This window comes from Protopterus annectens, chromosome 10.part0 (assembly GCF_019279795.1).
Source record: "Protopterus annectens isolate FY-2018-M chromosome 10.part0, PAN1.0, whole genome shotgun sequence".
NCBI classification, from domain to species: domain Eukaryota; kingdom Metazoa; phylum Chordata; order Ceratodontiformes; family Protopteridae; genus Protopterus; species Protopterus annectens.
The window spans coordinates 1,571,717,166-1,571,729,319 of record NC_056744.1 but is presented as its reverse complement, the minus strand read 5'-3'; the positions used below and the strand labels follow the sequence as shown (position 1 = coordinate 1,571,729,319).

The window sequence follows — 12,154 nt, the reverse complement described above, 5'->3', positions numbered from 1 at the left end:
TTTATAAACGCATTCTATGAACACCTTCAGGAATGCATGGATCATGCAATCCCAAATAAAACCAAGACCCAATCCTCTAAAGGCAGGCGTCCTGTCTGGTGGACCCCAGCCATAAACAAACTATACAATAGAAGGAGGAAGCTACTACATGATAAAGCAAAATCCCAAAACGGGAAGGCATCTCTGATCAGTATTAGCAAAAAACTACGGGCACTCATAAAATCGTCTAAGGCCAGCTTCGAGAGAAAAATTGCACAGGACACTAAGGATAATCACAAGGCTTTCTTTAGTTATAGCACAAGTAAAACCAGCTGCAAAACACGAGCTCAAAAGAGAAAACTTGCAGAGAAAACCAGTTTAATAAAAAGCAAAGCTTTCTGGCGTAACCCTTCTTCAATACTAATACATTCAAATACTAAACTCTAAAAGCTTAAATACAGGTCTAAAATCACATGACCAGCAGCCAAATGAAATCATGTGACAGGAAACAAATACAAATTGTAAATTAAAAACATATACATATAAATGTATTAAAAAATGTGTAGATACACAGTATAAAATATTTACTTTACATTATTACGTAGCTTAACTAACACAGGTTTTAAACTGACAGTGCTATTTAAACCAGGATGAGTGTCAGCAGCTAATCTCAATATCCATTCAAATTCTTTGAGCTCAAGGCGGTTATTAACATCACCACCTCTTTCATTTGGACATAGAGCATCAATCACTCTAAACTTAAATGTATGTGTTTCACCACAAGTTTTAATATGTTTACATAGTGCATTGTTGTCACAATTTCTCCTAATTTCGGAATTATGGTCTATAACACGTTCCTTAAGCTTACGTATTGTTTTTCCCACGTAAAATGAACTGCATGAGATGCAGGTAGCCAAATAAACCACAAAGGTGGTATTACAAGTAGCTGTAATTTTAAAGTTAAATACTTGTCCATTGGCAGGATGAGTAAAAGTATCACTACCATTCCCTAAGATATAAGCACAGGCAACACAGTTAAAGCATGGAAAAGTACCAGTTTTAGCAGCCAATTGTGTATAACAGGGTCTATAAAAATCTTTATAACAGAGTAAACTTTTAATCGTCCTCATATCTTTATATGTAAAGTGTGGCTTGGTGCCCAATATAGTTTTTAGTTCATCCAATGCCATCAAAATGGGCTAGTTCCTATTAATAATTTGTCTAATTGAACTTGACCTACCATTAAAAGTTGTGACGTACCTTATTTCATGTTGAGTAATGGTATTATTACACTGACTATCTGTGAGGCTTGACCTATCTTCCAAAAGAGTTGGTATAAGTGATGTCTGCCTGGCTTCCATTACATCAGATTTAAGCTTGGATAATAAATTCATATCATATCCACTAGAAAAAAAGTCCTCTACCATATTATCAAGTTGTGAAACAAATGTAGTATTATCAGTAGTTAGTCTACTTGCTCTAATAAATTGTGATTTTGCTACACCTTTAAAGACATGTGGTGCATGCATACTACTGTGATGCGTATATCTTCCATTACTAACATCCTTTCTATAAATACTAGTGTTTAATGTGCCATCATTCAATTGCAGTTTGACATCTAAAAAACATATGCTACTATCAGACACATCCATTTTAAATTTCAAAAAGATAGTACTAGAATTTAAATAATCAATGAAAATATTCAAATCATCCAAAGTACCATTCCATATTAGTAGACAATCGTCTACAAATCGCTGATAGAAACTAATGTTACTAAGAAATAGATTTTGTGCATTAAACAATTTCCCTACTTATTCCCAACAATCTCCTAGCCTACTGCATATAACTTCCTATCAGCCTACTGCATCTAACTACCTAAAAAAAAATAAAAAAAAATTTACATTAAAAAAATTTTACATTATTGCATGTATTACTTTTGATTCAAATATATTTGACATGATTATAACCTGAAATTGTATAATGTTTACTCTGTAATCACCAAGTAATCTATGTGTGGAACTTAATCTTTGTATAATCTGTATGTGGAGCTTTTCTCCCCAGGACTCCATTGAAAATGGGTTCCTTGGGCCCAATGGACTATCCTGGTTAAACAACTGCAAATAAAAATAAAATAAATAAAATAAACAAATAATTGCATTCCCACTGGTAAAGCACTAAATTGGCATAGTTATTTGCTATGGATGTGCCCATAGCTACGCCTGTTAACTGAAGAAATATGGTATTATTAAACATAAACACATTGTTCCTCAGAACTACATCCATAAGGCAACAAATATTACTAATAAGCCTATGGTCAGGACTAGGTTGGGAAGACAAAAATTCTCTAAGTAATTCTATTCCCACATCATTGGGGATAACTGTGAAGAGAGACTTGATATCAAGCGTCACTAAATAATGTTTCTTGGTATTTAAATCAGTTTTTACATTATTATACCATACCCGTAGCTTTGATAATAAATCACAAGTATCCTTTAGAATAGAACCACAATTAGATAAATAAACTTCTAATTGCCTATGCAAATAAACTGATATGGGTTCAGTAACCCAACCACCTCCAGAGACAATCGGTCTCATGGGTGGATTTTCCAGGGATTTATGAATCTTAGGGATCCCATATAAATGTGGAATCAGAGGACAAGGTACTGTAAAATAGTTAAAAAGATCAATATCAATGTCATTATTAAGCTGCAGCTCATACACAACCATGTTCACATAACGTACAATTTTTTACATCAGTTCTAGTGATAACTTTAAAGGCAGTATCATCATTTAAAAGCAGAGAAACAGCTGAAAAATAATTATCACGATTCATTAGGACAGCCTTGCCACCTTTATCAGCTTGTTTTATAATAATGTCATTACACTGTTGTAAACTTTTTAAAGCTTTATACTCAGAGAAGCTTAAATTATATGCCTTGTTTTTAACAGGTTGTAGATAGAGTTCTCTAATCTGAAACTCGCAAATGTCATGAAAAGCCTTTAGTACAGGAACACTAACTGGCATAAAAGTGCTACTACGTTTACAACATTTTTCAGGTGCAGGAGTATTACCAAATAGCAGTCTTAGGTTGAGATTTCGAACAAAGATTTTTAGTTCTGTTAAAGCAGAGACAATATTGTCACAACCATATGGTATAAATTTAAAACCTTTACTGAAAAGCGAAAGGTGCGCTGATTGTAATTCAAAAGTGGAGAGGTTTAATACACTGTTCATTTGCGACTTACTTTGTTCAGTCCTAAAGGGCTTTGATTCTTCAGTTCATTTGTAGATGTAATTTGTGTAGTTAACAAGCCCCTCGACTTGGGGGATTTATTTCCAGTCTCAGAAGTGCACTTCTAGCATTGTACAGTCAAACTACTACCCTTGAGTTATGCCAGTAATAACATATGTGGCACTGCTGTAGAAAAGTTATGCAGAATTATTTTTAATGGCTGCAACTGCTACTAAGGAAATAGACATTTTTCATGACAGCATGACTACTCACCCTGGTACTCTCTTGGGCACTCTACAGCAGCATTTAAATGTCTCTGAATCGCTCTGCCATGTTGTTTATCCTCATTACAAGTGTGATAAGAGAGCTTGGGATACAGGTGGACAGTAGTCTCTCCTTTGATAATCACATCGCCACAGTAGTCAGGAAATTCTTCTATGTGGCACACCTCATTACAAAAGGTTTCTCATCCAGGAAAAAAGAGGTCATTGCTCCCCTCTACTCGTCACTCATTAGACCCATTATAGAGTACATCGCCCCTTTTGGTATGTAATTCACAAGACATCTACAACAACTGGAAAGGCTGCAGAAATGCCTCATAAAGATACCTCAAACAGATGCCCTACGCAGACCATCTCAAAAAACTCCAGCTTTACTCCGTCGCATATCGCCTACTCAGAGGCGATCTCTGCCTAACATACAAAGCTATGTCAAACAAAGAGCTGTTGGAAATGCTCCACTTAAAGAAATCCCAATCCCTCTGAGCTACATGCTCTAGGGACCTAAACCTTGTCACCACAATAAACAGAACATGCTGAAGGGATAGATTCCTGTTTCAGAGACTTCCCATACTCTGGAACAAACTACCTATCTATATCAAACAAAGCTCATCGTTAGCACTCTTCAAGAAAACTCTTGATGATTGGATGGGAAATAGGAAATTCACCCCGGGGATCACCTCTGTGGCTCTACTTGACAGGGGCACAGGAAAATAATTTTCTTGGGTGGTGAAAGCCAGGGTACCTTTTTGGCTAGGCTTATATAGGCAGCATGTTAAGATGCCATGAAAACAGGACAGAAAAAAAATCAAATAGTCACCATTTTTTTACACTCACTAAATGTGGCTTTGCTGCTTAGTAAGCATACAATTAAAAAAAAAAAAAAAAATGTGTTTGTGTGCATGTACATGTGTGTGCATGTGTGTGTGTGTGTGTGTGTGTGTGTGTGTGTGTGTGTGTGTGTGTGTGTGTGTGTGTGTGTGTGTGTGTGTGTGTACATGCCTGTGTGTCTATGCATCTGAGAGAGAAAAAGACAGCATGTCTAGGACTAATACTAACTTTGTATGCATTGCCTAAGCAATAAGAAGCATAAAGCTCTTAATATCTGGCATTATTGGCTTACTTCACTCCTCAGAGAATTACCAGCAAATTAAATATTGTACCAGGGATGGAGCAGAACTATGCCAGCAAGATCATAGACAGTTAGCAGGCATAGGGAGGCTGCAATGCCTGGCATTCTGTGATTTTTTTCATTAATCTGATCACAAAAAATCCCCCAAGTCGAGGGGCTTGTTAACTACACAAATTACATCTACAAACAAACGGAAGAATCAAAGCCCTTTAGGACTGAACAAAGTAAGTCGCAAATGAACAGTGTATTAAACCTCTCCACTTTTGAATTACAATCAGCGCACCTTTCGCTTTTCAGTAAAGGTTTTAAATTTATACCATATGGTTGTGACAATATTGTCTCTGCTTTAACAGAACTAAAAATCTTTGTTCGAAATCTCAACCTAAGACTGCTATTTGGTAATACTCCTGCACCTGAAAAATGTTGTAAACGTAGTAGCACTTTTATGCCAGTTAGTGTTCCTGTACTAAAGGCTTTTCATGACATTTGCGAGTTTCAGATTAGAGAACTCTATCTAAAACCTGTTAAAAACAAGGCATATAATTTAAGCTTCTCTGAGTATAAAGCTTTAAAAAGTTTACAACAGTGTAATGACATTATTATAAAACAAGCTGATAAAGGTGGCAAGGCTGTCCTAATGAATCGTGATAATTATTTTTCAGCTGTTTCTCTGCTTTTAAATGATGATACTGCCTTTAAAGTTATCACTAGAACTGATGTAAAAAATTGTATAAGTTATGTGAACATGGTTGTGTATGAGCTGCAGCTTAATAATGACATTGATATTGATCTTTTTAACTATTTTACAGTACCTTGTCCTCTGATTCCACATTTATATGGGATCCCTAAGATTCATAAATCCCTGGAAAATCCACCCATGAGACCGATTGTCTCTGGAGGTGGTTGGGTTACTGAACCCATATCAGTTTATTTGCATAGGCAATTAGAAGTTTATTTATCTAATTGTGGTTCTATTCTAAAGGATACTTGTGATTTATTATCAAAGCTACGGGTATGGTATAATAATGTAAAAACTGATTTAAATACCAAGAAACATTATTTAGTGACGCTTGATATCAAGTCTCTCTTCACAGTTATCCCCAATGATGTGGGAATAGAATTACTTAGAGAATTTTTGTCTTCCCAACCTAGTCCTGACCATAGGCTTATTAGTAATATTTGTTGCCTTATGGATGTAGTTCTTTGGAACAATGCGTTTATGTTTAATAATACCTTATTTCTTCAGTTAACAGGCGTAGCTATGGGCACATCCGTAGCAAATACCTACGCCAATTTAGTGCTTTACCAATGGGAATGCAATTATTTGTTTAATGCACAAAATCTATTTCTTAGTAACATTAGTTTCTATCAGCGATTTGTAGACGATTGTCTACTAATATGGAATGGTACTTTGGATGATTTGAATATTTTCATTGATTATTTAAATTCTAGTACTAACTTTTTGAAATTTAAAATGGATGTGTCTGATAGTAGCATATGTTTTTTAGATGTCAAACTGCAATTGAATGATGGCACATTAAACACTAGTATTTATAGAAAGGATGTTAGTAATGGAAGATATACGCATCACAGTAGTATGCATGCGCCACATGTCTTTAAAGGTGTAGCAAAATCACAATTTATTAGAGCAAGTAGACTAACTACTGATAATGCTACATTTGTTTCACAACTTGATAATATGGTAGAGGACTTTTTTTCTAGTGGATATGATATGAATTTATTATCCAAGCTTAAATCTGATGTAATGGAAGCCAGGCAGACAACACTTATACCAACTCTTTTGGAAGATAGGTCAAGCCTCACAGATAGTCAGTGTAATAATACCATTACTCGAAATGAAATAAGGTACGTCACAACTTTTAATGGTAGGTCAAGTTCAATTAGACAAATTATTAATAGGAACTAGCCCATTTTGATGGCATTGGATGAACTAAAAACTATATTGGGCACCAAGCCACACTTTACATATAAAGATATGAGGACGATTAAAAGTTTACTCTGTTATAAAGATTTTTATAGACCCTGTTATACACAATTGGCTGCTAAAACTGGTACTTTTCCATGCTTTAACTGTGTTGCCTGTGCTTATATCTTAGGGAATGGTAGTGATACTTTTACTCATCCTGCCAATGGACAAGTATTTAACTTTAAAATTACAGCTACTTGTAATACCACCTTTGTGGTTTATTTGGCTACCTGCATCTCATGCAGTTCATTTTACGTGGGAAAAACAATACGTAAGCTTAAGGAACGTGTTATAGACCATAATTCCGAAATTAGGAGAAATTGTGACAACAATGCACTATGTAAACATATTAAAACTTGTGGTGAAACACATACATTTAAGTTTAGAGTGATTGATGCTCTATGTCCAAATGAAAGAGGTGGTGATGTTAATAACCGCCTTGAGCTCAAAGAATTTGAATGGATATTGAGATTAGCTGCTGACACTCATCCTGGTTTAAATAGCACTGTCAGTTTAAAACCTGTGTTAGTTAAGCTACGTAATAATGTAAAGTAAATATTTTATACTGTGTATCTACACAGTTTTTAATACATTTATATGTATATGTTTTTAATTTACAATTTGTATTTGTTTCCTGTCACATGATTTCATTTGGCTGCTGGTCATGTGATTTTAGACCTGTATTTAAGCTTTTAGAGTTTAGTATTTGAATGTATTAGTATTGAAGAAGGGTTACGCCAGAAAGCTTTGCTTTTTATTAAACTGGTTTTCTCTGCAAGTTTTCTCTTTATTTAGTTATGTTAGGAACCTGGGTGGGAATTCCCAGATATGCTCAGAATTAGTCCAAAATGACAAAAAATACACCGAACCCACAGACATTGCCAATATCCTAGCTGACAGGTTCAGTGCAAACTTCTCCCCCCCTCCCCACCAAAAGGGCAAATATCTATCCCAGCAGAGTGCTGCCCCCCTGACATCTCAGATGCTCAGGAAAGAGCCGCCCTCTCCAAAGCAAAAAACACAGCATCAATGGGACCCAGATGGTGTCCCGGGCTGCATCCTACATGAACTCCAAGAAGAGCTAAACCCAAACATAAAACTACTGTTCAATCTCAACCTTACTACAGGATATGTACCCAAAGAGTGGCGTACAGCAACAGTGGTCCCTCTCCACAAAGGTGGTGTCTCAACAGATCCTGGAAACTATCGCCCCATAAGCCTGACTAGCTTGGTCTGCAAAGCTATGGAAAGGATCATCATGGACCTCATAAATAAAGATATTGGGGACCTACAGACACTGGATCCTACCCAGTTCGGCTTTGTTAAGGGCAGATCCTGCCTCTTAAACCTGGTCGATTTCTTTGAAACAGTCACCAAGGCCATTGACGAGGGGAAAGTGGTCCACACAGCCTACCTGGATCTCTCAAAAGCTTTCGATACAATACCCCACTCGGGAATTATAGATAAGCTCATCGGCTTAAATATAAACCCCTATGTCACTAGATGGGTTGCAAACTGGCTCAAGGACAAAACCCACATGGTTAGAATTGCTGGAGCCATGTCAGACTCCAAACCAGTTACAAGTGGCGTCCCACAAGGCTCAGTCCTGGGACCTCTCTTGTTCGGTATATATTTCTGGGAGGAACAGGCCAACACGGAAGGACTGTGGCTGACCAAGTTTGCAGATGACTGCAAACTAGGCACCATAATCGACTCTCCAGCCAACACAAGCATCCTACAAAAGGGCCTCATAGAAACAGACAACTGGTGCCAGAGCCATGGCCTCAAGCTAAACGCCAAAAAGTGTATAGTCACCCCCTCTGGCAAAAACAAAGTGCCCTCAAATTACCACATAGGTGGTAATCCATTAAGTACGGAAGAAGTAATTAGGGACCTGGGGACCCAAGTTGATAGCAATCTCTCATTTGAAAACGACGTGGCCAAAGTGGTTAGAAAAACATTTTATATAGCCCACCTAATCATGAAGGGATTCACATCTAGATCAGGGGAGGTCATCGTGTCTCTTTACTCATCCCTCATCAGGCCCATAATTGAGTACAATGCCCCTTTTGGGATGTACCTTACCAGACACCTGCAGCAACTGGAAAGACCCCAAAAGTACCTCACCAAGAGGATCAAAGGGCTCAAACAGATGCTATATGCTGCCCGGTTAAAGAAACTCCAGCTCTACTCAGTGGCATACTGCCTGCTCAGAGGCGATCTGTGCCTGACGTATAACGCCATGTCCAACCTGGAATTAATGGACATGCTGCACCTCAGAAAATCCAAATCTCATTGAGCTACGCGCTCGAAAGACTTGAACCTCAGCACTGAAATAAATAGGACATGCTGGAGGGGCAGATTCATAACCCAGAGGCTCCCTTCACTCTGGAATAAAATCCCAGTCCAGGTTAGGCAGAGTCCCTCATTGACTCTCTTCAAGAGGAATCTTGATGAGTGGATGGGAGATCGTAGGTTTGCCCCGGGTATCACTTCTGTGTCACTGTTAGACAGAGGCACAGTATACTAACCTCAAAAAAGGGCTTAGCAAAATTCATTTAAAATGGGTGGCGAAAGCCAAACACACTCTGGCTAGGCTTATAAATGCCCTAGGGCAGATAGCCTAGTATGAACCTACGAACCTATATACATGTGGTCTCATGATGATGAAGATGATGATGTCATCAGTGTGACAAGCTGGTTGAGAGACTCAACAGAGAGGGATGTTTGTGAGTTACATGCACAGGTAATTGATTTTAATTAATTTCTTTAGATTATTGTGTAGATGATTATTACTTTATTGATGGGATGGGTTTTACAGCTTTATATTGAAGTTTTTTTGTAGTTTTGTTAGTCAGTCTGATGAAGCATTGCTATTTTTAATGTGAAAGCACTTACCTTCATTAAACTGTTGTCTGCTTATTACTTCCTGTTGGTATTTGGTGCTTTATACAACTTCTGCTGTGCGAGTCACTGTATTTCTTCTTTTATTACAACCTTGAAAAATAGTCTGAAATTCAGTTACCTAAAATTTAGGCAGTAAAGATTGCATTTTACAGTTTTGATTGCGGCCAAAGACAAAATGTCTGTGAAAACCAGAACTAGGAATCCTACTGTGTTGTACTTAGGGGTAAAGTAATTGCTACTTCTAAGGCTGAAAGTTTTTGAAATGGTTTTATAGCTTCCAGATGTTATAACACATCTTAACAAAGCTCTGTGTGTATATGGTAACATATATGTGAAAGATTCTGGCTAAGTTTCTAGTCAAGGAGATAGTGTGGGAACTAGAAGTCAGATGACCAGATGTATGTGATGTCATTCTGTAATCCGGCACTGAAATGATGTTTTAATACTAGATGAGACAGAAGTCTCAGAACAGTCTGCTTGTGAAACCTGATAATGAAGGACTCCCTACCCACGACATCTTGCTTTGTGTGTGTGTGTGTGTGTGTGTGTGTGTGTGTGTGTGTGTGTGTGTGTGTGTGTGTGTGTGTGTGTGTGTGTGTGTGTGTCTGAACTAGGGGACAAGAATTCTTTAGATCAGTCAGGAAAATATAGTGAGATTAGTTAAGTATTGTTTTTCTGTAGCTGTGTGAACCTTCCTATTGGTGTTATTTTTAATATTTCCTGTAGCTGAAACTCTGGTGTTTATTGTAAATACATATTTAGTAGTTAATGTTCTTTTATTATTTATTATTAAATATATTTAAAATTGTGGCTGGTCTTTTAGAGACAATTTTAACCTTTGTGAGTACTTATATTTATTTGGTGACACTGTGGCAGCTCCTGAAAGCCTTGCTACATTGGTCAAACATTACCATTTGTATTAGTATTACTTTTACTCAGTGTAATTGGGTACCCTTGTAAGAGCCTTAGAGTGGTTGGCTTTGAAGTGTTCTGGTGGCAGTACCTACCTTATAGTCTGGGCAAAGAGTGTGTGTGTGTCAGCTTCTTGGTGCAAGAATAGAGAGCACTGGTTTCACAGAATGGGTGGTGAGAGACTTGGCTGAGAACACTTGGCTGAGGACTCAACTCTACAGCTGTGCTCAGTGTGGAGTCTTATTTGCAGCTTGGTGAGAGAGGGGGGAAACCCAGCTCAAGGGCGGAAGTGTATTCCCTGTGTGCTCTTAAGGTAAATTATGCTTGCTGCAGAGAGCTGCATCTGGAAATTCTGTGTGTATCTATCTTTGTTCCAAGTCAACATCCCTCACCAATGTCAGTGGTGAGGATTGAGGCTCCTTGATTACTGGCCCAGAGGAGGGATGTCACATAAGGGCTTATATCTCTCTACCTATATATAGTTATACTCCTTCACATTGCCAGTGAACTTTCTTTGACATGAAGTATGTCATGAGACTTCATCAACAATGTCTTTCATTGAAACATAAAAACAACTAAAAGGTGAGCAGAAATTAATTCATTTCCAATCACCTAAAAGAACCAGAAGCATTGTTTTTATATGTGGAGCTTCACTCTAACACCCCTGGAAATTAAGTATACTAACTGTACGGTCACACATCTGTGAAGAAAGAGGATAACTCCAGCAATTATATTACAGTCAAACTCATGCAGTTTGACTTTAATGTAATTCAGCCACTGCAACCACTGCAGAAATTTACCACAAATTGCAGCCCACAATGAATGTGTGTTGCAACTAAATCAACTGCAGCCATATCTCTCTATCTATATTTATATATATATATATATATATATATATATATATATATATATATATATATAGGTCCACTTTTAAATGCCAAAAATGCCAAAATCTCGACTTTTAAAAGAATGTACCCAAAACATCGAGATTTCGGAATCTCTACATTTAAAAGTTAAAAAAAACAAAAAAAAAAAAAAACTAAAACAAAGTGTTTTCAGGGGATCAAGCCCCCCCTGGAACCCTCCAGACCCCCCACTTAAATATATCAACTCTGAGATCACACTACAGTGAAGAGAATGGTAAGTTTAACAGGAGCATTACCGTTTTCTTCACTGTAGCGCAATCTCTGTATATTTAAGTGGGGGGTGTGGGGAGTGCAGGGGGACTTGCCCCCCTGCAAACACTTTCTTTTAAGTGTCTGCCCCCCACTTTTAAATGTCGAGATTCTGAAATCTCGATGTTTTGAGTACGTTCTTTTAAAAGTCAAAATTTTGGCATGTCGGCATTTAAAAGTGGACCTATACATATATATATATATATATATATATATATATATATATATATATATATATATGTATATATGGTAACCTGTGGGTGGATGAAGACTGAATTCACAAGCACCATTTGTCCAAATTCAACCAACTAAGGATCAGAGTTCCTCCATATGAAATCACTGTCCATTATGCCAGCAGTGATGCCTTTTTTGGGGGTAAATTTCCCATTTCTTTGAGCTGGTATGATTATAGATTTGGTATATACAAGTTCAAGAGGTGTGAGGAGTACATGGTGGGGGGAGGGGCTTGGCTTCCTACAAAAACTACTTAAAGTGTTTTTTCAGACTTTTTTTTTCAGGGAATGCAGTTCAGGGATTCTGATTCTCATGAG

At 37.3% G+C, this 12,154-nt stretch overlaps 1 protein-coding gene across 1 annotated transcript in view; it reads left to right on the top strand.

Annotated features, from left to right (window-relative positions):
* The first annotated feature begins 4,857 nt into the window (after positions 1 to 4,857).
* LOC122814339 (serine protease 27-like) overlaps positions 4,858 to 12,154 on the top strand; it is an 84,990-nt gene continuing 77,693 nt past the window's right edge. The window contains exon 1 of the mRNA XM_044086925.1: positions 4,858 to 5,430. Coding sequence (XP_043942860.1) covers positions 4,858 to 5,430 — 573 coding nt within the window. The remainder of the gene's footprint in view (positions 5,431 to 12,154) is intronic.